This window comes from Anopheles gambiae, chromosome 2 (assembly GCF_943734735.2).
Source record: "Anopheles gambiae chromosome 2, idAnoGambNW_F1_1, whole genome shotgun sequence".
Lineage (NCBI taxonomy): Eukaryota > Metazoa > Arthropoda > Insecta > Diptera > Culicidae > Anopheles > Anopheles gambiae.
This window is the reverse complement of record NC_064601.1, coordinates 101,382,739-101,409,938: the sequence shown is the minus strand read 5'-3', so window position 1 is coordinate 101,409,938 and position 27,200 is coordinate 101,382,739. Positions and strand designations below refer to the sequence as shown.

General features: G+C 48.4%; 1 protein-coding gene across 3 annotated transcripts; it reads left to right on the top strand.

The window, feature by feature from the left end:
- Positions 1–556: 556 nt before the first annotated feature.
- On the top strand, positions 557–27,184 carry LOC5667332 (mastermind-like protein 2). 3 transcript variants are annotated; one of them, XM_061645250.1, is made up of 5 exons: positions 557–666; positions 2,333–2,528; positions 21,804–22,209; positions 22,275–25,419; positions 25,504–27,184. In XM_061645250.1, the coding sequence occupies exons 2-5, from the start codon at positions 2,511–2,513 to the stop codon at positions 25,841–25,843; spliced, it is 3,909 nt and encodes a 1,302-aa protein (XP_061501234.1). In that variant the 5' UTR covers positions 557–666; positions 2,333–2,510; the 3' UTR covers positions 25,844–27,184. The 3 variants fall into 3 exon arrangements, with proteins under 3 accessions (XP_061501234.1, XP_061501237.1, XP_061501235.1); XM_061645253.1 differs by lacking the exon at positions 557–666 and adding an exon at positions 682–771; XM_061645251.1 differs by lacking the exon at positions 557–666 and adding an exon at positions 721–825.
- The last annotated feature ends 16 nt before the right edge of the window (positions 27,185–27,200 follow it).

The following is a 27,200-nucleotide window of genomic DNA, read 5'->3' as shown; positions in this document are numbered from 1 at the left end:
AGATTCATTCGAGAATGAACATTTTTATGATTAAATTATTGAGAGCTACTAAAAATTCAACCAATTTTTAATACAAAAATCATTCTAAATATTTTATTTCTCTTTATTTTTATAGGTCATGTTTTTTACCATCTTCAAGGCGATTGAAATAACCCCATTCTTATTATTGAAAAAGTGTTTATTGCCTGTTTTGAATATTCAAAGAAATAAGTAAGACAATTTTCCTAAAAGTCGAAGACTTTTATCACTATTAATTAACAATCAATTCCGTCCAATTGCCAAAGACACCTGTCACAACACACCGATAAATCGAATGAACGCTTCGTCTGCGCATTCATCTGTCTGGATTAGCTTAAGCCGCGCCGAGCGAAAGCTCTTCACTCTCCGCACAACTCCAAAAAGCAAATGAGAGTGAGAGTAACCAAAGTGCACCTCCACGGCATATCCCCCCCGAACCGTAAACGGGCGAACAAACTTTGCGCAAAGCTTCGGGGCCTCATTTGAATGTGCGCTCTCCAAATGCTGCGCTCTCCAGCGGCCGGGGCAGCTAAAGGTCGACGGTTGCTTTTATAAAAATTTGTTTCCCCAACCGACCGGCAGCTCAAACGATCACGGACTGTCCAGCGAGACAGACGCGCGCCAGCGTTCCTCAGTCAGCGTCGAAAGGTAGTATCGGACGTTCCGTGGGCAGGATTGTGACGATTTCACACCATTTCGCTCGGTGGTGTATCGCGTAGAGTCGAAACGGTGCTAGTGTGGTTTTTCAGTTTTGTAGGTTATCGCAACTCGCCGCTTTTGTTTTAACAAGCGCTCGAAATTCGTAAGGTCAGTGTTGCCGTTCGCGTGGTTCGCCAAACACGCCGAGGGCGATTCGTGACGCAGCATGATCGATTCTGCACCCAGCAGGAAAGGACAGTGTTTCCGGCGGACGGGCGAGAAGTGCGAAGTGAGAGTGAAAGTAGCGAACGAACGAAAATTCGCGTCTCGAAATCATCGAGCCTTATGAAAATAACAAAAAATCAATGGCAGCAAAAACATAATACGCGAAACTTGCTCTGAAGTACCTGAAGAGTGTTCCTGTTGGTGCTTGGATATGTGATCTATCTAGTTGCTAAGAGGGAGCGAAAATTAAGACGAATTTTTCCACCTTCTCATCATGACTAAAAAAAAGGGAGTTACAGTGATCTGGGCAAAGAACGTGTTTTTTTTTTCATTGAAGCTGTCCAACATGAGCGTAATTTCGTTTTTCGGTTGGAAACTTTCCGTTTCTTGGAACCAAATGCAGCGAACAGCAAAAGAAGCGGGTCAACAAACACATAAGTGACGTGCAAAAAAATGAACAAAACAAAAAAACAGTATATTGGAAGATTGATTGAATTTTTGGCACGCTGCGTATGATGTTTCTTTCCCCTTAACACTGTGATCCTGTTTTGCTTGATGGCGCGTTTGGCCACTGGCAGGGCATCTCGGGAGCAGCTGAGATTGTGCTAAACGAATGGCAAGGCGTGTGAAATTGAACGGTTGTGTCTGTGTGTGTGTGTGCCGTGAGAACGAGTGAAAGCCTTCGCACACAGCAAGCGACGAACTTCCGCCCCCTGGGGCATGGTAGCAGAAAAGTGTGTTTTTTTCTTCTTCTAGACATTAACTTTTGACAATTAGAAGATGAATTAGTTAGTTGAGTGAGAGGGAAAAAAGGTTCCAGTGATGAATTAGCGAGACGCTATAATACTACAACGCACGCGTTTCTAACAAGAAGCTACACTACAACGAAATCTGCTAGTAGCGAATATTCGTGACATGACTAATTAGTGACATTCCGCGAGTGGATGATAATCGAATGAAATTTCGTTTTCACTTACACACCTTGTATGACCGTGCTTGTGCTGAATATGGCCCGTTGTACCTAAAAAAAAGAAGAAACAGTTCAAAATCGTGACCGAATAATCAGCGAAAGCAGTGGGTATGCTATGTGCATGTTTCAAGAAGGTGTAAAACATTCCCTAACATAGAAAAGGGAACCACCCAGTGACTTCAAATACGGTCCAAACACAAATCGTTTGTGAAAAGAACATATTATACCGTCAAAAATGACGTTCAAGTCTCAGGGGCCAAACAAGAAACGGAGTAAAATCAAAGTGATTATTTTCGGGAACAATTTTGCAACGAAAGACTTCAATGCGCGAAACACTTGAAACAGGAAACGAACCCGCTCAATTGTAATGCGCACGTGCGATTAGTGAATTCGTGATTGTTTTTTTCTTCCTCTTTTTTTTTCTTTTGGGTGTTTCTTTCGTATTTGTTTCTAAAGTGGATGTTTACCCCCTATTTGCAGCTCCGTTTTGCAGGTTGCCGTTCGGCGTCGGGAGGAGTAACTTTCTTTTGTGTGCAGTGTTTGTTTCCGGAGGCAGCGGAGTGATCAGTTACAAAGTGCGCCAGATCTGAGTGTTTTCACTCCAAGTGTTATAGTGCATATAGACAGTCCGTGCTTGGTTGTTTAAATCCTGTCCACGATGAGGTTGTTCGTTTTGGTAAGTTTACAACTAATTTGTAACGAATAATTAAAGCAACTGCATGTATCTGCACCATTTCGCCAAAGACTCCCTGCGCGAAGTAGCACCTGCCGAGATCTTAATCATTATATGTTTACAAAACATTTTGCATACTGCCGCTACAGACGCACCAGCGCGCATATGTTTCCAAATCTTTGCACGTTTGCTTTACGCCCACGCCAATGCTCCGCGGCACCACCGCAACGCCCGCATCCGTTGGCCGGGAAACCGGACCGTGGGGGGCATACGGAATGGGAGGGTAATTCCGTAATGGATGGATGTGCCCGCGGAATTGCCCAACCGAAGACGCACCGAGGTCGTCTGCGTTGGTGTACGCCTGGTGTTCGAATTTATAGCTTCATTACACAACCTTCTTCCACACCCCTTGCCAGGCGGCCCGTCTTTGGTAGTGATGAGTGATTGCCTGTGCGGGTCGCCACTTGTGGTCATTCGCTTGTGAATGAGTTGTCGCTTCTCAACACCTTTCCCGCTGGTGCGGGATATGTAACATCTGCAGCACAACGGCACTGCATTTTCCCTTCATTTGTTTGACGAACTGTCCGCCTACGTGCGGCGGCACTTTAGATTTCGGCCCGGAGTGTGGAAGGAAAGTGACATCAGTTTCACTTTCGTTTCGGGTGATTTTTGTTTTCCTGCTGAACTGGTTAATTTCATGCTTAGAGCTTAAATATAAATTAATTAATTCTAACATGTTTAAATACTGAATGTAATATTAAAATGGCATGATATTTCTTGTGCAAATTTTGAAGTGTATCAAGATGAATGTAAGATGTATGAAGATGAATGGAATGTCCCTACCGATCTCCGATGAGCTCCTTTGTGTGAATCACTTCACCAAGCCGATCTGAAACGCTTGATTGATCGGTATTTATATTTTCTTTGCATTGTTTGTATTGGCAATTTCTCTTTCACCTCCCAAAAAATGGAAAAAATGAGCTGAGAAAAGGAACAAGTCGACCGCTATTTCAAAAGGTCTCTTTTTTCAAAAGAAATTATACTTTCTTCCCCAAAGCGAGCCACTGCCTACGAAATGTGTACAGATTTATGTACTACCACTTCACCGCCTTTGCGAGACGGAAATCGAGCGCCCGAACACCTTTAGCAGGATGTAAAAAGGGCGTTTGCGTCTGTCTGTGTGTGTTTGTGGGGCGCAAACTAGGGGGAAAACACTTTCCAGATCAACTAAATGGGTGTGCACGGGTGGACACGCTGGATTGATGAAAAGGGTAGTAAAGTAATTACGACAGCCTCAACGAGAAATTCAAGTTTTGCATCCCCCCCCCCCCCCCCCACACACACACACACGGTCGGCTGTGTGCGTATCAGTGGTCATCCGTTATGTGGGACTGTGGGGATTTCTTTCACTTTCAATCAACGCACACTACGCACCGCACGACGTATTATGCACTTGAAATCGAGTTGTGGTGTAATTTATATTTTGTAAAAAAAAGTGAAACAAAACTCGTTTGTTATCGCAATAATATTGAACAATTTATTTGAAAAGCTGTTCTCTTCGGAAGACTTCAACGATAGCAGAACACGAACCCTCTTCGATTGGGAAGCAATGTTTTGTAAATTTGTTCCAAAATCAATTAAAAACAAGTGTTGTTTCAAAATTAATAAAACAAATAATAACAATCAGAACCAGCGTGCATTGATGATGCATCACTAATTTTTTAAACGATAACATCAAATTCCGATGCCAATCATTACACTAACAAGTTGTCTCTATCAAGTGACAATTATTAAAAAAAAATGTAATTCATAACATCACTTTGTGCGTCATCACGGTACCGATTTTGTCGCCTACTTCACACAATCGGATTACGCACCGTCAGGGCCAATGAACAGACCATCGCGCGCCAAGGGGACAAGTTTGTTTGGGCGAAATTTAGAAAGTATTTCACCATCGGAATCTGCAGTCACCTGTCGCGTCGGTTCATCCTCCGACCGGCAGCAGGCACCGGCAGCCGTGAGAGAAATCTTACCATGACCTCAGCATCCGTCCACCACACGGTCTCGGTCGGGGCCGGTGTCGGCATTCGGAGCGGAGGAGTGGCTGGTGGTGGTGGTGCCCGAAACGCTGATTTATTTATTTATTTACATTTTTCCCCGCGCTATCTCTCTCGGCGCTTTTTTAACGACAACAACAAGAGGAGACAGAAAAAAGACTGCGTCTCCTCTTCATCTCCCAATAGTCTTCGATGGGAAGTCAATTGTGTCTCGTTTTCGCTTCTCGGGCAGCAGTGGTCCGATTGTTTCACCAGGTTGCCTGGTCAGAGTGAGGTTTACTTTTGGGTCGGGGAATGGGGGAAGCAAACCGGAGCTTCTCCTTCGCTTTCTGATCGGCAAAGCGCGTCTGTCAACTGCGTGCCATCGTGTGCGGTCAGGTGTTTGTCTCACGCACCCTCCCCGACCGGCTGGAATTAGGGTCTTGAGGGGGGGAGAGAAATTAACACACTGCTTTTATGCGGCACGGAATACTGGATGATGCGGGAGAGAGAGTGCTAGAGGGGAAGCAAAGTAAAAATGAAGTCGTTAAATCAATATTTACCTACACCACGCGCCAATGTTGGCCACTTTGCCAGCCGGGGACAGGCTTATCGATATCATCGGGCAGGCAGGGAGAGTTGAAGATGGGACAAAGCGCTGATTTCTTTTCGAAACCATTCCCACCGTGTACCGTATCGGCTCCAAACCTCTGGGTGAGTTTCACTTTTTTCAAGTCCTTCCGAGATGTGCTTTTGCCGTCTCTTGCTGTGCGCCTCGTTTCGCCACCAATTTGTCATCGGCAAAATTCCGAAATTCAGCATCGCTGTGCTGTGCTAAATGCGAGCAAAAAGGGAATCTCTTCCAGTAGTTTCCATTTTCGCTGATAGCATTCCACATTCCACCATTACCTTGGCATTGCGGTACCCTTGGCAGAGGAGATGTAACAACGCAACGAACTTCCGGGCTAGATTGCATCCCGCACAAAACCCAAACCCACAAAACATCAAAACAACAATACGCGGGCAAAGATCTCACGGGGAAATGAAAGAAAAGCTGTGCTCTCGGTGCGCCGCGGGGGGCAATGCTGAAAGTAAACAGCATGTAGTGCATGATACAAACCTATCTTGAGATGATGCTGCTGTGATTCCATTGGCGAGTGGTACATGCATTCGTACTCTCTGTACCCCGTTCCCGTAAGGTTAGGTTTAGATAAGCACAGAAAAGGGAGCAAACGCCGCATCCGTTGTTGTGGCTGGTTTTGCAATTACTGGAGGGCTCTCCGGTAACGTAATGCCCGATTATGCCGCTAAAGGTTCGCTTTTGGGTAAGATGATGTCGATGTCGGAATTAGAGCAGCGGGTTTCGGGTGGGTGCTGCTTAATGTAATGAGTAGTGTTTGCCATTCGAAGAAGGAACCCCACTCGTGTGAGTTCACATAATAACGTTTGACATTTGGAGGCGGCGGAAAGGGTAGTCATCATCTGCACGCGACTGTGGCAAATCGGTTGGCAAGCGTGTTTGCAAACCATTTCATGTTGTGTACTTCAACAAATATTAGTAACTCAACATTATTGCAACTTGTTGAGATGATCTTTCTCAAACAACTTATTGACTAGTTTCGTTCTGCCGTATCGAAGCGCAACATAAAGAAACCAACAAATTAAACGTTTATTAGGTGTGCATTCAGCCCACTCGTGCACATCGCTCTCTTCATTCTCTTTGCTCTCTCCTCACCTTAAAAAATGATGCCACTGCAAGGTAGCAAGCGGTAGGAAAACCCACCACTACACATTGCAACACCACTTGCCATCGCTCTTCTTTTGCAAAAGCACTTGGGGCCAACGCGGGCCAGATAAGGAGAGCAATAAAATAGGCGTCGGTGTTGATTTACATAATTTCCATTTTCCGCACGGCTTTTTGCTGTTGCTGCTTCTTCTCTTTGCTCCGACAATTCGGAAGATTCATTTTTCCCATGCCCGTGCTGCCATGCTGCTGCTGCTGCAATGGTTTCCATTCGTGCCACCTGCCCAGCCGCCAGTTTGCCATTGCACAGCCCACGTGTACAAGTTGTGTACGGTTTGCTTCCGCTTTTCTCCGGTGCCGGTGCCAATAAGCTTACCGTTATCAGGCTGCGTTTTTTTCTGTTATGCCATTGATAGTCTGGGCTTGTGTGGGAGTGTTTGGGTGTGTGTTTTTGTTTGTTAAATGTACAATTGAATGAAGGAATTTGATGGTGAAGTTGCTGTTTGGCTTTTCCAAGATATTTGCAATATTTTTGCAAGGAAGACAGATATTCCTTTAACGATTTTAATATATTTCAAGGATCATGAGTTTCATTTTTGTACACAACTGATTGTTCAATGTCCATGGTAACGTGGCAATTGATGATCTTTGTTTTGAAAAATGAATGTTTCGTTGAAAGGGATTTGCCATAATCCTTTCCGTGTGTGTGTTGCATAATGTTTCACATATCCTCCCGAATGGACCTTCTTTATCCGCGCGCGTTGCACCGTCACTTCGATTCGATCCGGCCCATGAACCCATGCTCGATCGTAAAGTGTAGCGGAAATAAAGCCTTCAACGGCAACTCAGACCCACCCCGACCCAGTGGAGCCTCCTCTCGCAATAAATTCAATTAGCCAAATCGTCGTTGCGCAATGAACCGCGAAGAATCACCCGCACAAGGGAAAAAAGGCACGATAAAGCCCGGCCCAGTACCACCGCTCCACTGCCCCCTCCCTCCCTTGATTTACCGGTATCGAAAGGTACATTAGTGTAGCGCAAATGGTCCTTGGACAATCATTCCCCATTTCCCTGTTTCTGAGCTACTAAACCGTGGGGGTTGCATCTTTGTCCGGCTGCCTGCACTGCAGAGCACCGGGCCAGGAAGCGATCCGCGCGATTAAAGTGGCCCCAAAGATTAGGCGAGAATTGAGGGGGGTACGGCATCGGATCGAAAATAGATTCCCCCGTGGTGTACGGCGTGTACACCGCACCTTCGCCTGACCTTTGACCGCTATCGATTGGAACGGGGCGTTGGAACGGGCCCTCCGGGAGATTCGAGTTGGAGCTCTTTTTTCTCATTCAGAAACTCTGCATCGTGACCAGCATGAAAGGCTCGGTCGCCAACAAAGTAACGGACACCAGAAATCGGATTGCCATTCTCCCTGTGCGAGGCTCACTTTCGGCCATCGATCCGGGGGGGGGGGGGGGGGAAACGAAACGCACAAAGTGAGCGTGGACGAGTTGATGATTGGATCCGCTAATTGGCGGTCAATAGCGAAGGATGAAAATGAGAAGCCGTTTTTTTTTGCACGGCAGGACGGCTCACTCATCCCTCTGCCGCGTGCCCTCTCAACGCAGAACAAACAAAGGGTGCAACCTGTCCCCCCGGTGCCACCCCATTCCATCTGCCCCCGGTGAGAAAATTAATCGCATAAAATCGCAAATTCGTGTCCGACGGGCGGGGGTGGTTTGCTGCAGCGAATCGTAGATGAATGTTTGCAGCCCTCGGAACAGGGGCCTTAGGGAATATATTAGCCTAGCACATCTGGGGGAGCATTGGCAAGCTGTCGGGTGACCGTTTTCGAATATTGGGGCTGCTTGGGCCGTGAAATGTACAATCAATTTGCTCGATCACTGCAGCATTCTGTTTTTTTTTTTTGTAATGTGAGGGAATTAACGGGAGAAGCTTTGTAACTCTCGGGTACAGCAGCTCAATCCAGGGGAAAGGGTAAAAGTAAATGTTGTGAAGGGTCTATTGCCTTCCACGAAGGAGCCTTTTACATTTGTCGCTTTGTGCAAAGGATTTGGCTGTATAGAGGCACTCAAATTGTTCTGCAAAGTAAGTCATATATAAAGAGAGGAAAAAGCTGCTCCAATCTTTTCATCCCCTTAGCATATTCATCGTCTGTAAAGGTTCGTTTAGTGGTCGATTGATGGCAAACACATTTTATTAGTTTTTTGTAATATTTTTGGTTAAGTCTTGATTAGGCGTATTAGATTCCAACTGTAACATAATACTTTATTATTGAGCTATTTACAATAAATCATATACAATAAATATTACAATTAACGTTTACTTTGCTCTCGATGCCAGTGCAATGTCCACGCCACAATGTCAAGGGAGAACGAAAAAATAGACAAATTTTCCTATTTTTGAGCCAACTTTTTCTTTATTCCATATTTGTTATTATTCTAAAAATGCGCATATAAATATGTTAAAACTTATCTACATTCTCTGTACTTTTCACACAAAATCACTGCAAATTTCCTTCCATTTCCTTCAACACGCTCACACTCATCAGCGCGTTTTCCCGCCATGCCATGTCAGTAAACAGTTTATCGATAAACGTCTGTTTGCTGTCGGTTGCTGGGCCCCGTCCGGCCGGGTGATTAATGCGCATGCTCATGTAATCTGCCCGCCCCACTGTCCCAGGGTTCCACTCCCGGCCCGCATCGATCATCTCACTCCTTGGTCCCTCTCGCTCGCAAGGGATAATTTACCGCATCCGATTGAAAAACGATCCGCACCGTCTAAACTATCGCTACCTACCACCCGCGGCACGGGATCGACTGTTCGTCTTTATCATCCTACTTGCGGAAAACACTTTCATTTTCTTCTCTCGCCGTGATGGGAACAGGCCAGCAACATTGTGTTGGTTTGCGTCAGTGATCTCTCTCTGTCTCTCTCTCCTGTTCGATTACCTTGCTTGCCGTGAGTTTATGATGAAATAATAACATGCCATGGGCTCTGCGACAAGTGATCAGCGTGCGCGCGCACTTCGGAGCTTCTAGCATACTTTGGCACGCGCGGGTTCGCCTGCCTGTCTGCCTGTCTGCCGTCGCTCGTGGCTCACAATCGAACTCGATCAAACCACTGCAATGGGTGCTATTTTCGACGATTGATTGGATTGGATGGGGCTTCCCTTTTCCCCGGCCACCTAAGTGGTACAATTTTGCTCCACTAATCGTGATCGGGATCGGTAAACTGCGATCGCAATCATCATCGCTTGGTAGCTTTATTTAGATTCGAAATTTGGCTACCGCGGTTTTTTGGTGTGCGGCGTTCGAATTTGGCATAATGGCTGTGTCGACCGAAAGCGAGCCAATTTTCATTTCACCCAAAGCCGCTACGCTACCTGCTTGCTTGTCAGTCGTAGCAATTCCGGTCCTCCACTTCATAGCCGTCCCCAACACACAATGTAAATGAATTGCTTAAGTGAATTTTCGAACATCGAAGCCGCAGTGTCATTAAACCCGATAAGGCGGCACTTTCACTTCGCGCGCTAGTCGTCGCTAATTAGATTGTCACCCGAGCTATGTAAGGTAGAGGGAGAGGGGGGATGTGCATAATCGGGTGGTGGTAAAGGTAAATCACAGCCACAGGAAAGCCAATGCAAATCACCACTTAAAACAGTCGATTAAACTAAACCCATCCCGGACAAAACCGACCGGCTGCACAAAAGAATACAACGGGCGGGCAAGCGACGAACCGTCGCATCAAGACCGCCCGTTGACTTTTTTATGTGTCTGTGTGTGTGTCGGACTGGCTGAAGATCTCATTTTCATTTCATTTTATTCCTGCAACTTCCTTCGCTGACCGTTGTTTTTTCCCTCCTTTGGAGTGCGCACGCCATACCGGCCTGCCCTATTTGCCTTGTGGGACGGAAGTAAGTGTTTGACGGTGCTGCCGAGGTCAATGGAATCGTTTGCTCTCGTTGCCGAAGCCGAAGCAAATCGCCAGACAGAACTGCTCAGGTCATTGGCATCGGGAGCATCGGGTCAGGAAGAGCAGCAGAAGAATTTTCGGAGGAAGAGCTTGAATCCGGAGCACCGGTGAGCCCTACCGCTGGACGGATGCTGCCACAAGATTTATTACTTTATAGACGCACACACACACCCATCACATGGACCACATGCCCACCGGTACACGGGTTAGCTTCTAATCGGTTTTATTTTTTCGGTCACCGAAGGAGCAGCAGAATGGAAAGAGCGGGGAAAGTACAGTACACGAAACATGAAACACTACTATACTTTTGTGGCTGTGTGTTTAGATGTTCCCAGGCCTCCTTTTCCGTTCCTAATGAGATTAAACACCGTTGCCGCGGGTGCAGCGGATTTGTTCTTTCGCCTCTCCAGCGATCCCGTGGCGGCTCGGGATAAATGCGAAGCTGCGATGAGCTTATAATACGGTTGCAGTTTGTTGAAATGATCAGCTCTTGCTTGTGGTGCGTAATAACTCACTTAAACGCAAACGTGTACCCCCTTCACAGCTGGTGAGGAATGGTTTAATTTTTTGGACACAAAGAAAAGCGCTAGTTTCACTTTCATTTACAATACGGCAGAGGACGAACGAAAGCAGCAGGAGAATAATCATATAGATGTAATCTTGTGTGAGAATCGTGTGCAATGCTGGTTATCTGGTTCGCTTTTCCGACACTCAACACATGCACACACACACACACCGGAACCGGCGTCAAGGATCGTTTCACCAGTCACCGCTGTCACCGCTGGTGCAATTGCAGCAAAAACCCCTCCCGGCTTATCACTTTCCATCTTGCGCAAAAGGGCCACGATCAATCTCAACGTTGGCGGCAACAAACATAACCAACACACACACTCATCATAATCAACTGCACGATCGTGAACCGGTGTGTCGGAAAGCGCATTGTTTGCTTCGATCGTTTTTCCTCCCGGGCGGGACGGATCAAGTGACGGGGCCACGATGACAGATATGGACGCGCCGCCCCATTGCCGCCCGGGCTGATGAGGTGACATTTGGAGGTCGTGACATTCGGGAGGAGAAGGTTCCTGCCGGGTCGGGGCTTCCGAACCACGATCGTGACGACGGTGGTGGTGGTGGTGTTGTGTGTTTTTGTCTGAGTGAGATGCTCTCTTCGCGCTCTTGTGATTCCGGCTTAACACGTGGGCCGCTATGCTGCGTCGTGTTCAAGTTGCAGGAAGGTCGTTGCTCTCGTTTCCTATCGAACGATTGTAGCGTTTTGGGCGGTGCATGAAAGGAGGTGTTGGTGTGTGTGTTTGAATGAAGTTGTTTCCTCTACGACTGAGCTATGTGCAACATCAGCTAGAAAATTAATGTATTCGAATAGCAGCTTTCAATCAAGCTTTTGATTATGGCAAATTTTACATTTTGTATTTACAAGGTTTTTCAGGGGTTCTCATTGCTGTGGGATACTTTCTTGATTTTTTAAAGTGGAAGTGAACTTGATAGGATGAGAATTGGACTCTATGCCAAACTTTATAGACAGGCTTATTGGGAATTCCTATTGGATTTGTCCAAAAAAGATGCTAATAGAGTCCAATTCCTTTCACATACAGTTCATTTCCTGTAAGAAAAAGTCATGAAAGTATCCCACAAGTATGAGAATCCCTAAAAACCCTGTACGCTGCAGCTTTTTATGAGGTTAAAGTAATTAAATAGTGAAGCATCCCATTAAAACTTAATTTTGAACCATACGAAAGTAACAATTTTTATTATTTCACTCAATTTAAAAACGCAAGTTGTTACCAAATATAGTTCTTATTGAAACTATTTTAAACTTACCATTTTTCACCAAAACTGCGTCATCAAAATCATCATCATTAAGAAATAGTTTCGCTTTCAATTAAGGGACTTTAAAACGAGATGGTAATTAAGATAGCAATACAAAAGAGTCTGTGCAATTGAGGCTGACCTGTTCTCATACTTTAATACCAACCGCAGTGTTGTCCTCTTCAATTCCTTCGTCTTCCTAAAGGGAGGTTCGTCACCTAAAGAGGCATTCAAATTTCCCAACCTCTTTTAATGAAAGGAAAGCAATGTGCCGATACGCTGGGGACAGTTTTATCTACTACCATGAAAACTGAGACTCAAAGGCGGGGACAATCGCACTTATCGTCGATCTCAAATGCAGTTCGAGTGGCCACCCAAAAGATGCACCATCGCAACAACAGCACAACAATCCATGCTTAGTGACCTCATCAAGCAGCATTAAGGTCATTACATACGGTGCCACGAAACTCGCTCGGATGCGGGGGGAGGAGGAAAGAATTTAAGCCAGATAAAGTGGCGCACCCCATGAAGGAGGATGTGATGGTGCCTGGGGGTCTTCGACCCAACCTAAGGGACCCTATTAACCACGGCGCGCAGGTTTGTCACCCGTCCACTGTCACACGAGAGCATTAGGGCACTCTCTCCGTCTAAAGAAAAGACGATGAAAACGATAATGACTACAAAGTACGATATTAATAAATTAAGCAGTCCAGCTGGAGACGCTATCTCGCACGAGATTGGGTGTGTTGTGGCCTTAAAATTCAGTACTCAAGCACACACAACAAAAAAACGAAAACCAAGAAGGAAGATGCAGCAACACCCCCCGTTGGGTGGCTTTATTTCGGGGGTAACGAAGTTAAAATACGACACCGCTCTTAGAGCACACGTCGCTAGAGCAGAGCGGTCGTCTGTTTTTACTTTCTTCTGGAGCTCTTCGCTTCTTGCGGTCTAGCTCAAGCACACACAAAGGTGGTGAAAAATAAAACGCTCGTTTATCTTTCGCTCTAGCTCGGCCAGGTTTCCTTACCCACGCTGCCAAAGATAGGGGAAGAACGAGTGCCGTGTTGCCCCTTTTGCCAATTTGGATGGGATCTACAGGAGGTCATCCATTTCATCTGCTGTCCCCTAGCTTTTTAGAGTCATTGCTGGATAGCTCCTCGATTACAATCTCGGGAATGTGTGGTCACCGCACAATGGCTGGGAGAGGTGGCGTTTGTCGTACGCGACGGAGTCGGAAGGGACGACCAACGGGGAAAAATTTCCTTTCATTTGCATGCTAATAGACTGCCACTAGGGCCCCGGCAGAGCCAGATCACTGCGATCGGACCACTGCGGGACATATTTCACGTGCTCGTCCCCTTTGTATGTCCGGCCGTACAGCGAGCCACTTTCTCAGCCGCTCAGCCGCTCAATGATGGATGTGTTACGCAAGCGCGCGGCGATGCAATTGCTTCTGGCCCGGTGCAACTTGCAAACATTCCTGCTCGGTTCGCTCGCATCCTTGAACGAAAGGAGAAAGGTTCAACCCGCAATACCGGTACTGGGGGTAAGGTACGTGTGGATTGGGTTGTTGAATGGCAAACACTTCCCTAACCACACCGGTTGAAGAAGAAGAAGAAGAAGGAGGGTCCCACCCTCTTCCTCTGTATAGGGTGTTGCAGCATGCATCACTTCCCTTTTTCAGGGTTGGCCGGCTGTGTCCGCAGTCGCCGCCGCCGTTTGGAGATGGGTTTCGCTCCTTCTGCTTCCTGCTCCTACCCCGCCGCTAGTTGACGCTTCACGCTAAAGGACAACATTCCGACAACCGCGCTTCGGGGGAACGCACGCCGAACGAAAGTGTAAGTGTCTTTCACCGAAGCCACGCGCGTCATCGTCCAACGGTGACTTTCTGACTTTCAAGCATGCAATCGCAACAACACACACCAAACGAGTTCGACTGGTTGTGTGGAGGGCTTGTGTTTTGCTGCCCTTTATCAGTGTGTCGCCGTCTTACGCTGCTGCCTCTTACGACGGAATACTTCCCGCCGTAAAATCGGAATGAATCTTCGATCCGGGGGGCGAGTCGAGCTATCTCGGATTTCAATCCGATTCCGATCGGCGATCCTCTACATTGGATTTCATTCGCTAGTTCTTCGTTTTTCTTTTTTTTTACCCCGCGTGACTATTGCAGAGAGGCGTTTGGCGGTGGTCGGAAGCTTCGACTTTCTTCGCAATGGGATGATAAAATACGGCGTCGTATTGTGTCGGTTGGGGCCCAAGTTCCGGACCGCATGGTTCACCACACCCAGGAACCGCTCCCTTTTTGAATGTGCCCACCTACCGCCGATCAAACGATTCGCTTAACCTTCATTTTCGCCCCAAACCGAACCCGTTCTACGGGTACGGGAAGGTGTGTGAGAGAGAGATGAGAGAGGTTCGTCGCTTCGGCGGTGAAGTCTTTCGTTTTTCAAACCAAAACCGGACCCCGGGGTCCGGTTTCGGCGCGCTGTGTGTCGTGTACGGGAGTCATATGATATGGCAAAGGAAAGTGTACTGCCTGCGGGCGTGATGTGTCCGCGTGTGTGTGTGTGTCTGTTTGCCTTTTCCACGGTTTTATTCACCCTTCAGCACACCACTCTGCCGGATAATGCCGCGTCAGCAAAGAGAGTGTGTGTGTTGGTTACACTGATTGCGGTGCTGCAATCAAAGGTTACAGCCAATGTGCGAAGCATCGTCGATAAAACGAGGGAAAGGAAGCACACAACTGGGGGTGAGGAAGGAAAGGGGCAAAAAATAAACTACAAAATCTATGTGATGCGCACACCGGGCTCTGATATGGTGTGCATTTTAATTGAACGCGCGCGCGCTCGTTACCACATCCGCGATGTCCGTGTCCTTTCGGTTAATTCGGATTATTTATGCACACACTCGCACACACTCACACGTAAATAACGTTTTACCAAACACAGTGTGCCTTTTTTTGCGTAACAGAGTGTGCGCGATCGCGGGGATGTATCGATCGGTTAAACATCAGGTAAAAGACTCACGTTGTGCACCCTTCCAACGAAACACAGTCTGCCTTTCACTTCGACCGGTGATGAATATTTGCCCATCATAACGACAGTGGTTGATAAAAAAAGTAGCAATAAAAACACCTGGTGCCTTGGAGAATCTTCAATAAGCACACCTGTAATACGTAAGACGGTCGATTCGCAATGGGATGATTTAATAGGGGACAAGGTTTTTGAAGACGTTACACTTTTGTCGGCTGGATTTTTGTACCGACATTTTCCCGTGTCACAGGGGAACTGAGTTGAAATTGAAAGTGTGTTGTTCAATTTACCGGAACATGAGATTGTGCTGATGAAGTTGTCCTAAACAGCGGAGCGAGAGATACGACAATCAAGAGGAAGAAAAGAAGCGGACCTAAAACATAAATTCCTTCATTTTGCCTTATCGGGACTGGTGCTGATGGTGCTCCAAAAATGGTCATCAAACAACGAACCGATGCTAATTTTATTATGCTACACTCTTTCGCTCAGGAATGTTCCACCGTGGGCTAGCTGGGTGGCTTGCTGGGCGGCACGATAAAATAGCTTTGATAACGCTCTCCCTCCGCTGTATCCGATTCCCTAAAAACAGCTTTTTTATTTTGGTTCAACTTCCTACAGCCTCGCCACCTTGGGGTTCCTCGCTTCAAGGAACTTTCCCTTTATTTTGCGAGATAACGATGCCCCGTACTCCTCGCCCGCTCCCCGGGCCTCCTCCGATCCCCGAAGTGTAGTAGCGACGAGGAGGTCCCACACACGTGAAACCGCGAAATAGATCCGGAACGGTCTCACCCTCCCGGAATGCGACCCGTGCTGATTAGCTTTTCCACTCTGCGCCCAACACACACACACACACATTGGGTCGAACGGGGTAGTAAAATTCAAATCAGATGGACTTGCTTTATGAACCGCGGGAGCGTGAGTGCGCGCGCGCGCGCTTTCCGCCGCGTTACAGGGTTCGTGTTACCGTTCCGGGAGGACACGGAAATACACGGCGAGTCGTCGTTTTTTTTTCGAGTGTGTGTATCTCGTTCCTGCCCCTTTGTGACACACACACACAGAGACCGTCCCGCTGACCGTGATTTGGTGTGCGGTGTGTCGTTCGGGAAAAAGGGAGGATAAATAAGTGAAAGTTTTACGGGACGCGGGACGCGCTTTGTTTCGTTGCTTCTATTGGCGGTGGAAGATCCAACAGCCGGGCATCGGGTGACACAGTCAAATCGAACACCGTGTTAGCCACTGGGTAGGGTGGGAACGGGTGGAAGCATTTTCGTTCCCTTTCGTACACCGAAACGGCGTGGGTACTAGCGAACGTTTTTACGATTGTATCGAATGATGATCGACCGGGTTCGTCGTCTCCGGTTTTGCTCCGGAGCGTTAATCCAACTCACGGTGATTCTCACGTGGTGTTGTTTCAAACATTTTTTGCTCCCCCTACTACCCCTTCCCCTAAATCTTGACAGCTTGAACCGAATCACGTTATCCCCCAAAAAGAAAACCAAAAAACACGTGTCGATTGATTGGCGATAAAGTGACACATTACGATCGTCGTGAAAATCCCAACGCACAAAGGGATGAAGGTTTTCAACGAAAATGCTCCCTAATGTGACAAGCTTTTGTGGTGATGGGATTATGTTTTGAAGGGAGAAATCTAATTAAAAAACAGGGAAGGGGGGGGCCTTCAACCTTCAATCATTCACCACCATTCGCTTCCTGCTCGATACGAGGAACTGTTGTGGCTGACCGTTTCGATGGACAAAACTATCAAAAGCGTCCCGCGTGTTAATTATGTTGTTACAGTAAGGCGAAGAGTGTAGGCATTGTAGCTATCTTTGGGAAGATTTAAGACACACACACACACACACAAAGCGCTAATGCTCGGCTTGGTCCGGTAGGCGTAGTAGGTAACAATTTGCGAATCGCTTAAATTGATGGATGGAACCACCGGACTCATCAATGCACCATCGGCGGTCGAGGCACGTTTCGTACACCCAAGGCAAAGGGCTAGTGGGTCAGTAATGTACGGCGGTTTGTGTGTGTGTGAAGCTGTGTGCTCAAAGCACAAACTTTAAGCATTACTTAACATCACTTTCCATTTGTATCGGCCGCCTGCCGCCACAATCTCTCTGCGGATTAGGGGCAAAAAAACGGAAAGGCTTACTGCAGGCCTGCTCCATCGCTCTACGTGCGGATAAATATTGATGGATGGAAGCGGCCAAACTTCAATTGCGATTTACCGAAAGCAGCCCAGGGTGCACCTGTGCCGTGCTGTGTTTGTTGTACGCGGCCAGAGAGCTTTTCCTTCGTTTTTACAACCACCGCTCTATGATGGTGCCCGAGCAAAAAAGGCTGATCCTCCCGTGCCTTTGCGATAATCTTTGCGATTCAACGCTTATCGCGACTTCGTTGTGCTTCGTTTAATTCCGCATGATGATGGATGGTGTGTTTTTTCAGTATACTGGCGAATACAGGTACACCGGTGGCGCTGGTTGCACTTTTTTGCGTAACGATTGTTTCATTTGTATGTCGTATTACAGTTTGTAATTGGGGAAGGTTAACTTATCCTTCATGGCGATGACTTAAGTCGATTGGATGGGTGTACTGCATTGAGGTTTTGTTTAAATTTCCTTTTATTTTATAATTTAATTAATTTAAAAATGAAATAATAACAAATGCATTAAGGCATCTACCGAACAATTGATAATAAAAGGGGTTTTTTTATATTAAAAATGAATGATTTCAAACTCACCTAAAATAAGTTAAGTCTGTAATTTCGTTACAAGAAAAAAAAAGCATAAAAAATTGTGTTTTTCTAACAACATTCTTCAAATAATGTTTCATCTTACAGTTTGCTTCAAAAAGCTGTATCAAATTAGAGTTAGCTAAGGATAGATACTTAGAATAGAGCTAAGAAGACATTTTAATTGGCATTGTAACACTTCCTAGAGACAGATCCCACTCTTTATGATCCCCTTCATTTGTAGGACCATTTTATTGACTTAACGGTCAACGGCGATCTTCTACACAAGATTACACGGAACCAATGCGTTCACGATTGACACCTAAATGCTTCGACTTTTGTCCTCTTCGCCAGTAAAGACGGTGCTTAGAATGCTTTGACGGCATTTGACATCAGCTTAGTAAAATTAAGAGAGTTATTAAAGCTAGAGGGAAGAAGGTTCATTTTAACAACCCATTTGAAGCGAGGTACAAACAAATAAGACATAATGATCGCGCAACAATCAAACCTATCGGACAGGATCCACCGGGCTCCTAAAAGTAGCAACACAATTGACACATTCCCGACACACCATTTGTTGTGTGCGGTGTGTGGTGGATGGGTGAAAGTGAAAGGAACACATTGGAACCGTTTGATCGGTGCGACGACACCGACGAAATCCTACCAATTTCATGAGGTTTAGCCGATGGTTCTCGGTTCATTAAAATTCTTATAATTTTATGATAAGGCAGTGCTACGTGCGGGGACGAACGGGATCTATCCTTGTTGAACCACCGAACAGAGAGAGGGATCGTTCTTGTCGGTTGTAATTAAATCAACGCCGCAGCGCAGTGTCGTTCGAGTAGTTTGCCGAAAGCATAAATCTCCAGATTAGGCTCCATGTACGGTAAAGAAACACGTTTGCTGCCATCCGACATCGGAGCCAACCAGTACACGTTAGCGTCGCTTGTAACGATGCATGATTGTACAGCGAAGTCACGTGGCCTTGTCGGTGGAAGGAGGGAAGGCGAAAAACTACACCCAAGTGACTGTTACTGAATTTTAGAAGGGGTGTACGAGAGGAAAAAAACAACATCAAGCAATATAATAAGCCAACACACAAAACACCTCTCAAATGAAGACGACGACTTTCTCTTTCGGCACCCCGTCTATTCGTTCCGGTGGGATTTTAAAAATTTTCGTTCAACCCGTTGCTCCGATCGGCAGCTTCTGGCAGTGTGAGGAATCACATACACGGGAGGGATGGCTACCAGAAGTTGAACCTGCTGTTGCTGCTGAAAGCCATCCCCTGATTTATTGTCCGCATGATGTAAAAACGTTGTGTGTCCAGAATGTGTTGTACGAATATTGGGTACGATGGTGCAGGGCCGGAGAAATAAATCGATTCCCCGGCCCGAACGAAGGCGAGAAGATCGTGTGACCCGGCAAACCCTGCCATCCAATCGAACGACCGTGTGGTGTGGTCTACGAGCTGTACGTTCTGTTGAGCAGTTTTATGATCCCGTGCTGTGATAGCAGCGGCAGAAGCGTGTAGCGAACGATTGGGGCGATGGCGATGACTCCCGAATGAAGGCAATATTTGGGGTGAGCATCGCCGTGTCATTGCTTTGTCTCGTCGAGCGTAGCTATCTTTAATCGCTCAAGGCTCTAGGGGGGAAAGAAAATTGAGTCATGTGTGATTAACGATAGCTTCTTGCACCGGTTGATCGCTAGTGGGGAATCTTGTAGTTTGGTGATGAGTTTGGAATCCCCTTGGGTCCTTTGTGTTGCTTTATGTCTTGTCAATGTTTAGATTATTAACATCAAATCTTCATATTTCTCTCTTTTAAACCTGCATATATTCTGTGTGATAGTTAAACACTTCCTGCACTCTACAAGCTGCATTGCATAACCACATTTCTTGACAGTCTGGTGCAGTTTTTCCACTTCCACGTTTGCAACATTGTTGCAAGCCAGCCAGCAGCGCTAAAACATCTTCCCATCCTCCATTGCTCATCAAGGAAATAGCACACAGCCACACATCCTCAACACAACCGCGGGTGATTAATTAGTTGTTGAACAACGGCAACGTCACAGCGTTGCCTAAATAAAGCGTGACCAACGAGCTAAACGGTCCGGCCCTGCAATATTCATGGCGCGAGGTGCCAGTGGGTGAAGCTCATTTGAAAATCATAACAAGTTGTAAAATCACCCATTTTGGTAAAGTGATGGTGGGTCCCACATTGGTGGCCACTAGTTTCGGTAGCTACTCCGAAAAAAAAGCTCCCTCGTTGGATGGGCCGGGTGAAAGATCACCCATCTGCAGCTCATCGCATCGCCTCGTGGTCACGGTTTGTCAGAGCGTGATCATGACGAGATCTGGTTGCTTGCCGAATGCTAAAATGCACGGATGGACGTGTGGGAAATATTCAAATATGAAGAAGATGCTACTTTTGAGTGTTTTACTTTTTTGTTTACAGACAGGAAACAGCCTCAAGAGGGTATGCATTGAAGGGTTTTATGCAAGAAGGGAACCTTTGGTGGCGCTGTAATTACAACAAGGGAAGAGTATAGAAATTAAATCTATCAGCTTCATAGCTTACAAACACAAGCCTAGAGGCTGACTGGTGGAAAATTGTGAACCCAAAACATGTACCCTCGCGGCTCAAACAATTCGCCATTGAAGGGTTACGTTAAGCATGCTGTATAATTATCCATTACCGAACTGCTATCTTATCCTTTCAGCGCAATGCGGGTATCGCATCTCCAGTGTGCGCACCAGGGTACGCCTGTTGAACCTGTGATGCGCATACGATGCTCACCATGGCTCAAACCGCCATCTAGATACCACGTTGCCTGGCATTGCGCAGGGCGGCACCACATGCTCCATTGCGGCCACTGTACACAAAAGCATCATCACCACCGAAACGGTTGAAAAGATTCCAATCGGACAATGCCGAGTGGAGGGAGCGCTTTTGTGAGTCGCCGTTGGTTGCAAAGGTTCACCACCACACAGGCGCTCCACCGCCACCCGAAGGCTCATCATCATTGCGATCGTTTAAAAAATTTAACTCATTTTTAATTGGACATTATTGTCGTCATCTGTGGTCACGGCAGAAAGCACTGCACGGGAAAGCAATCGGTACCGGGCACCCTTTCGAGGTGGCGCCCTGGATGGTGAAGGAAGCTGGCTCCACCCGGCCCCGAAATGATTAATGGCTGCAGCAAGGGGCGTGAAATGGAAAGTGAACAGAACACCACACGCGTACCAACCGGGCGCATCTTCTCCCGGTGAGACCCGGCGCGAGAACGCAAGATCGTGCACTGATACGGATCGACGCTATTACGTTACAGCGTACAGATTAGTGAAGAAGATACCGGTTGGGATTGCTCCCTACCATCAGCCAGGTGTTTTTTTGAAGGCATGTGAAAAAGTACGCAACCTTCTTCACCGCCACCACCGGCGTGATGCATGTTCTGTTCTGCTGGATGAAGCGAAAGTGAAAGTCATCCGATAACAGGGCGGCCCGAAGGCATTTGACGTGTGAGAAAATAATTCCACTGATCGTCTCCAGTCACTGGCCGGTTGGGGATTACGAAGCGATATTGTTGATCTTAAGCCACAGTGCTTGGATTCTTGGGATGACGCTGAATGAAGTTTGATTCATGTAAAAACAAAATATTGGAATAGGAGTCGGGAGTTGTTGCTTCATTTTAAAATAAAAAAATCTACAACAATTAATAGTCTCGTTGCGGACATGACTACATTGAGATGCTTTAAACCGTCTCACCCTTCGATGGTTTTAATTATTCATTTAATTGTACTCCAATTATATAAATTCCACTGCAATCGTTGCTGCAATGCACAAGAATCCGTTAAACGTACCAGAAATTGCTCTCACTAATCGCTTTCACCATTTTCCTTCCCTATCTTGCAGGCGGTCGCCACCCTGGTGGTCCTCCATGGGTACGTGGAGTGTAAGAATGCAACGACGAGCCCCACCGGCACAACAAAGGCGAAACCAGCGACGACTACGAAATCGGCCGCCACGTCGGTCACCACGCCAGCGACGACGAAACAGTCCGCCGAGCCGAAGCAACCGGGCAGCGATCGGGAGGCGCGCGGCAAGCGCACGCTCGAGTTCGGCAACTTCGGCAACGGCAACGGCTACAACTACTACCAGACCGTACCGGCGCACACGGCCCAGCGCCGCGTGTCGCACGCGTACCAAGACCCGGGCCAGTACAACCACTACCAGAGCAACTACATCCAGCCGCAGCAGTACTCGTTCCAGCACCAGCACGCCGGATCGGCACTCTCCGGATCCTCTGGGGGTTTCCAAGGTAAGATGAGCGCTTTTTCTAGCTGTCTTTGAATTGAGTAACACATTAAGCCTCTGTTTTTGCAGGATTCGAAGGTGACAGCAGCAACAGCATCGGCAGCTTCCAGTCGCTGCCACCGGTAGTGCATCCGCACTACATCGAGCCGCCGGAGCCAATCATCGAGATCATCATCAAGGAGAGCAACGATTCGCTGCCACTCGACGCCCAAACCATCCTGCCGCAGCAGAAGCGCAAGAAGGAGGAGGTGCAGGTGTTCTACGTGAAGTACCACAAGGACGAGACGAACGGGCAGCTCGTGCTGGACGATCCGCTGCCGGCCATCAAGCCCATCCCGGACGAGAGCGAGGAGGAGGAGGATCCGTCCCAGGAGCCGATCATCGTAACGCCCAGCCCACCGCTCAAGACGACGACGCTGCGCGCGGTCATCAACCCGGACTCGGAGAAGTACCACAGCAACAGTGGCATCCGCATCTCGTTCGGCGTGGAGGACAAGCACCAGTCGGGCCATCAGGTGTCCGAGTCGGAGAGTGAGTCGGTGGCGCAGCCGATCGTTGCGCTGCCCCAGCACGCGGTCGATCAGCGCTCCAAGTCGGACGTGTTCTTCCAGCAGCACCAGCAGTTTGTGCAGCAGCAGCACGATCGTTCGGTGCGGCAGCACTATCAGGCGCAGCCACCGGTACAGCAACATCAGCCACCACCGCAGCCGCAGCAGCAGCAGCAGCAGCAGTTCCATCATCAGTATAATGTGCAGGCTCAGCAACATCAGTATCATCATCAAGCGCCACCACCACCGCAAGCTCAGCCACTTGTGCAGCAGCATCAGGAGGCGCAAAACTTTGGACAGCAGCGATTTGCGCCGGCCCCTCCGCAGCAGTACCGTGCGCAGCCACCGCCACCACCGCAGCCCCAACCGCAGCCACAGTTCCAGCAGCATCAGCAGCATCAGCAGCACTACCAGCATCAGCACTACCAGCCACAACCGCAGCCGCAGCCGCAGCCACCGCGTGTTGTGTACCAGCAGGCTCAGCCTCAGCCACAGCCTCAGCCACAGCCACAGCAGCAACAGTTCCAGTACCGTGGACAGTACACGCAACCCCAGCCGCAACAGCCACAACCGCAGTACTTCACGCAGCAGGCGCCAGTGCCTCAACCACGTCCGCAGCAGGTTCGTTTCCCGGCCCCACAGCAGCAACAGCCGCAGCCAAATTATTATCAGCCCCAGCCGCAACCGCAACAGCAACAGCCGCAGTTCCAGCGCCAAGAGTACCAGCAGCCGAAACCGATCCCAATTCCGCTGCACAACATCAACCAGCAGCCACCGCTAAGACAGCAGTATCAGCCGCAGCAACAGCAGCCACAGCAGCCGGCCCAACAGCCACCGAAGCCACAGTTTAACCAACCGTTCAACAACTTCTACAAACAGCAGCCTCAGGTACAGCAGCAGCAGCAGCAGCAGCAGCAGCAACAGTTCCGTAAACCTGTACCACCGCCACCGTCCAGCCTGCAGCAGCCACCGTTCCTGGCGGCGCGTCCACCACAGCCACCCCAAACGCCCACCTTCCAGCAGCAGAACGAACGACCCAACTACTACGATGTGCCACGCCCCGTACAGGGTGGACTGGTGCAGCAGGCAGCACCGAACCTGGGTCCCACCCGCGCACCGGAACAGCCGAAGGGTTCATCCCTCTCCAGCCTTACCAGCAACGAGCATCTGGCAAACCTGAAGCACGTCCTGCCGGCCGGCGGCGAACTGGTACCGTCCGTATCGAAGTACGAAAAGCACATCACGGAAACGGTCAACGGACCGGCCGCGACTTCGCAGCGTCTCTCCGCCGATACGGGCAACCGGCCTCCGTTCTACAACATTCAGCCATCGCAGGAGCTCATTAGCCACTCGATCGAACCCACGATCGAGACGATCCAGAACAAAAACATTGGCCCGCTCGCCACCAACATTGGACCGCTGCCGACGCCGCAGAAGTACGTCAACCAGCAGGCAGCGCAGATCATTCCGAACTCCGAGCCCCTGAACTACCGCGTGGATCCTCGCTTTAATGCCAACTTCAACGCGGTGGCGGCACAGGGCAGCAGTACACCGTCCACTGTCGGTACGACCCGTACCACCTACTCGCCGACGTTCTCCACGACTCCGCGCACAACCGTCAATCGCTACACGGCGCCACCGACACCGACGACGACCGCCTACCGCACGACGACCACCACGGCCGCACCGCCAACGACCACCACTCTTTCGCCCGCCGAGGAGGCGGCAGTGGAGCAGAAGAAACAGAAGGCACTGTTCGAGCTGCCCGCCGAGGTACCGGACGACTTGCGCGAGCAGCTCCTCTCTTCGGGCATTCTCGAGAACGCCGACATCAGCGTGCTGGACTACGATAAGATCGGCGAGACGGCGCTGGAGAATCTGCCGCCGGAGCATCTGGCCAACTTCTTCAACGCGGGCGGCGGTTCGCAGCTGGCCGGGTCGAGCAATGTGCTGTCTGTGGTGAAACCGAACGGTGACAAGCTGGCGGAGAAGTTCATCACCAAGAACTACGATGTGAAGGACAAGCGGGACGAGCGCGATCGGTACGAAATCGCACAGCAGGGACAGGAGGGTGCGGTGCAGCAGGCGGAGGAAGACCAGCCAACGATCGTGACGATGCCGGAGCGGCAGAACGTTGATCTGAAGGTGGTGCGGTTTGATTCGAACAATCAGCGCAACGTGACGGATCGCTACATTAAGCAGGACTCGACCATTCTGCCGTCGGTCGATGTGACCGGGGAGGATGATTCGGGTGCGTCGGATCAGGTGTTTAATCGCTATCTGCCGCTGAAGATCAATGGCGCCCAGTTCCCGATACCCGATGTGGCGGAGCTGCGCGGTCGTAAGATTGCGAGCGTCGTTGTGCTGGCACCGGTGGATAGTGGAGCGTCGTCGACGGCGGGCAAGAGCGGGGAGAGCGACGAGGGCAGCAGCACCGGCGGGTTTCTGATCAATGCCGAGGAGGATGCGGCCGAGCAGGAGCAGCAGCAGCAGCAGTCGCGGTTCGAGCGCGATGTGCTGCTCGACTCGAAGAAGATCAAGTTCATTGCGGGCGAAGCGCTGAAGCAGCTGATCAAGAAGCCGTCGAGGGAGAACTTCCGCCGGTGGTTGGACCGCGAGGGCAAGACGGACGTCGATCTGCAGAGCGTGGTGCTGCTGGTGACGAGGTAAGTTAAATGGGAGGGGTTGAAATATCTTTTAAAAAATACAATTTTAAAATTCTATTTGTTTTTGTTTCGAATTTTCAAAAGGAACGATTACGACGAGCAGGAAATCTTCATGTACGACATCGCGACCAAGGGCGTGACGCATCTGAGCGGTGAGCTGTCGGCCGCCTTCGTCCAGGTAGCGGAGGAGAACGCCAAAACGCAAAACTTTGACGAGGTCCCGATCGTGGACAGTGGAATTGTCGAGCAGATGGAAACGAAGTCATCGGTGGAGAATAGTGCCGACTATGGTTCGTACGCACTGACCTCGTCCGAGGAGCAGGACGATCAGGCCCAAGCGTCGGAGCGGAAAGCGATCTACGTCTATCCGGAAAACTACCGAGGGTTGGAGGTCAACTCCGGCTACAGTAACATTAAGAAGTAAGAACTCGCCTCCCGCCCGTGTGTGAACCCGTGAAATACCCTTTTCTTTCCCGTTGTGCTGGAAGGAAGAAAGTTCAAACAACTGCGCTAGCTAGGTGACTCCTTACCCCAGAGATGGAGAGAAACGAATTGCTGCTGCCGGTATAAGAGTATAAGAAGAGCCTGTGTTTGACTCTGCATAATAAGTTAGATTCAGGCTCGATCGATGGATTTCTTCGGCAGTGGTAGCGTTTGGTAGAAGATGACCGTGAGGCAGAGCATGCATTAAGAAATACTCGTTTAGAGAAAGCAGTCAAAATGCTTCAATTGCGAACCAGAGAGAGAGAGATGGATGAGAATGTTGAGGCACGCAACAGTGTGTTCCTTCTCCAGAACGAGCAAGAGGCCAGCAATGAACCAATATGTAGGGGGCGCTTTCGTTCACAAACTGTAAATAGTATGCACCGTCGGGGAGATGTATGCGGGAAACCTGTACACTCCCGACCAATTAGGTAGGACAATTGATGTACTTTAATGAAAACACAAACCTAAATCGAATCCAGATTTTTCCAAGTTGCCAGAATTCGTTCGATCGCGATCGATACGATCGCTGGGGTGAGAGTGCCGTTCTTCAACGACTCCGCCACTCAGCCTCCTCGATCGATCGATTGCAATCGAAGAACTTTTGCGAGAAGAATGTCGTACTAGCCTAGCTATATATATATACCTATAGTAGAGAAGAGCCGTAACGGAGAGAGAGGACCGATAATGTTAGGCATTTTTTTGTTTTGTTTCCTATTTGTCTGACGCTCGGTAGGATCTTTTGTTTTTTAAAGTTGTGTGTTTTGTTTTAAATTTGTGCAATACACATATTGCATCCCATCCGTTTGGCAGTTAAAGTTTTTGAGTAACAAAATTATAGGGGAGCGCTGCAGAAAAAAATTTTGCCCCTTTGCGATCCCGATTGTCGATCGAACAGTAGGCGCAGGCGTGTTGTGTAAATTATTAGATTTCCACTATCCAGTTAGTAGTGTGCTATCGTAGTAGTACATGATAGGAAACACACAAACCCCTAAACATTCTACTAATGGCGCATTATGTGTAAGCTTATTACTCTTTTTCTTACCAATTTCTTTGGTTTTTTTTAACCACTAGTTCCTTTTGAAGGAATGTTTTCTTTTTGTTTTACCTGTCTCATCTCTCCCACTCTCTATTTTGCTAAATGTTGTAAATTGTAATACTAAAAGCTCTTACCTGGAATACTCCACATTTCGCTCTGTCTCTCTCTCTCTCTCTCTCTCTCTTTTCTCCTTTACTACCATAATGGAAACTATTTTTCAAATAAATGTTAATAGAATTTGAATGTTCAAGTGTGTTGT

What these genes read in the sequence shown, in the direction of transcription:
- LOC5667332 (XM_061645250.1), top strand. An exon ending in ATCCTCTGGGGGTTTCCAAG is followed by an intron (nt 22,210 to 22,274) that starts GTAAGATGAGCG and finishes CTGTTTTTGCAG; the next exon opens with GATTCGAAGGTGACAGCAGC. An exon ending in GTGGTGCTGCTGGTGACGAG is followed by an intron (nt 25,420 to 25,503) that starts GTAAGTTAAATG and finishes AATTTTCAAAAG; the next exon opens with GAACGATTACGACGAGCAGG.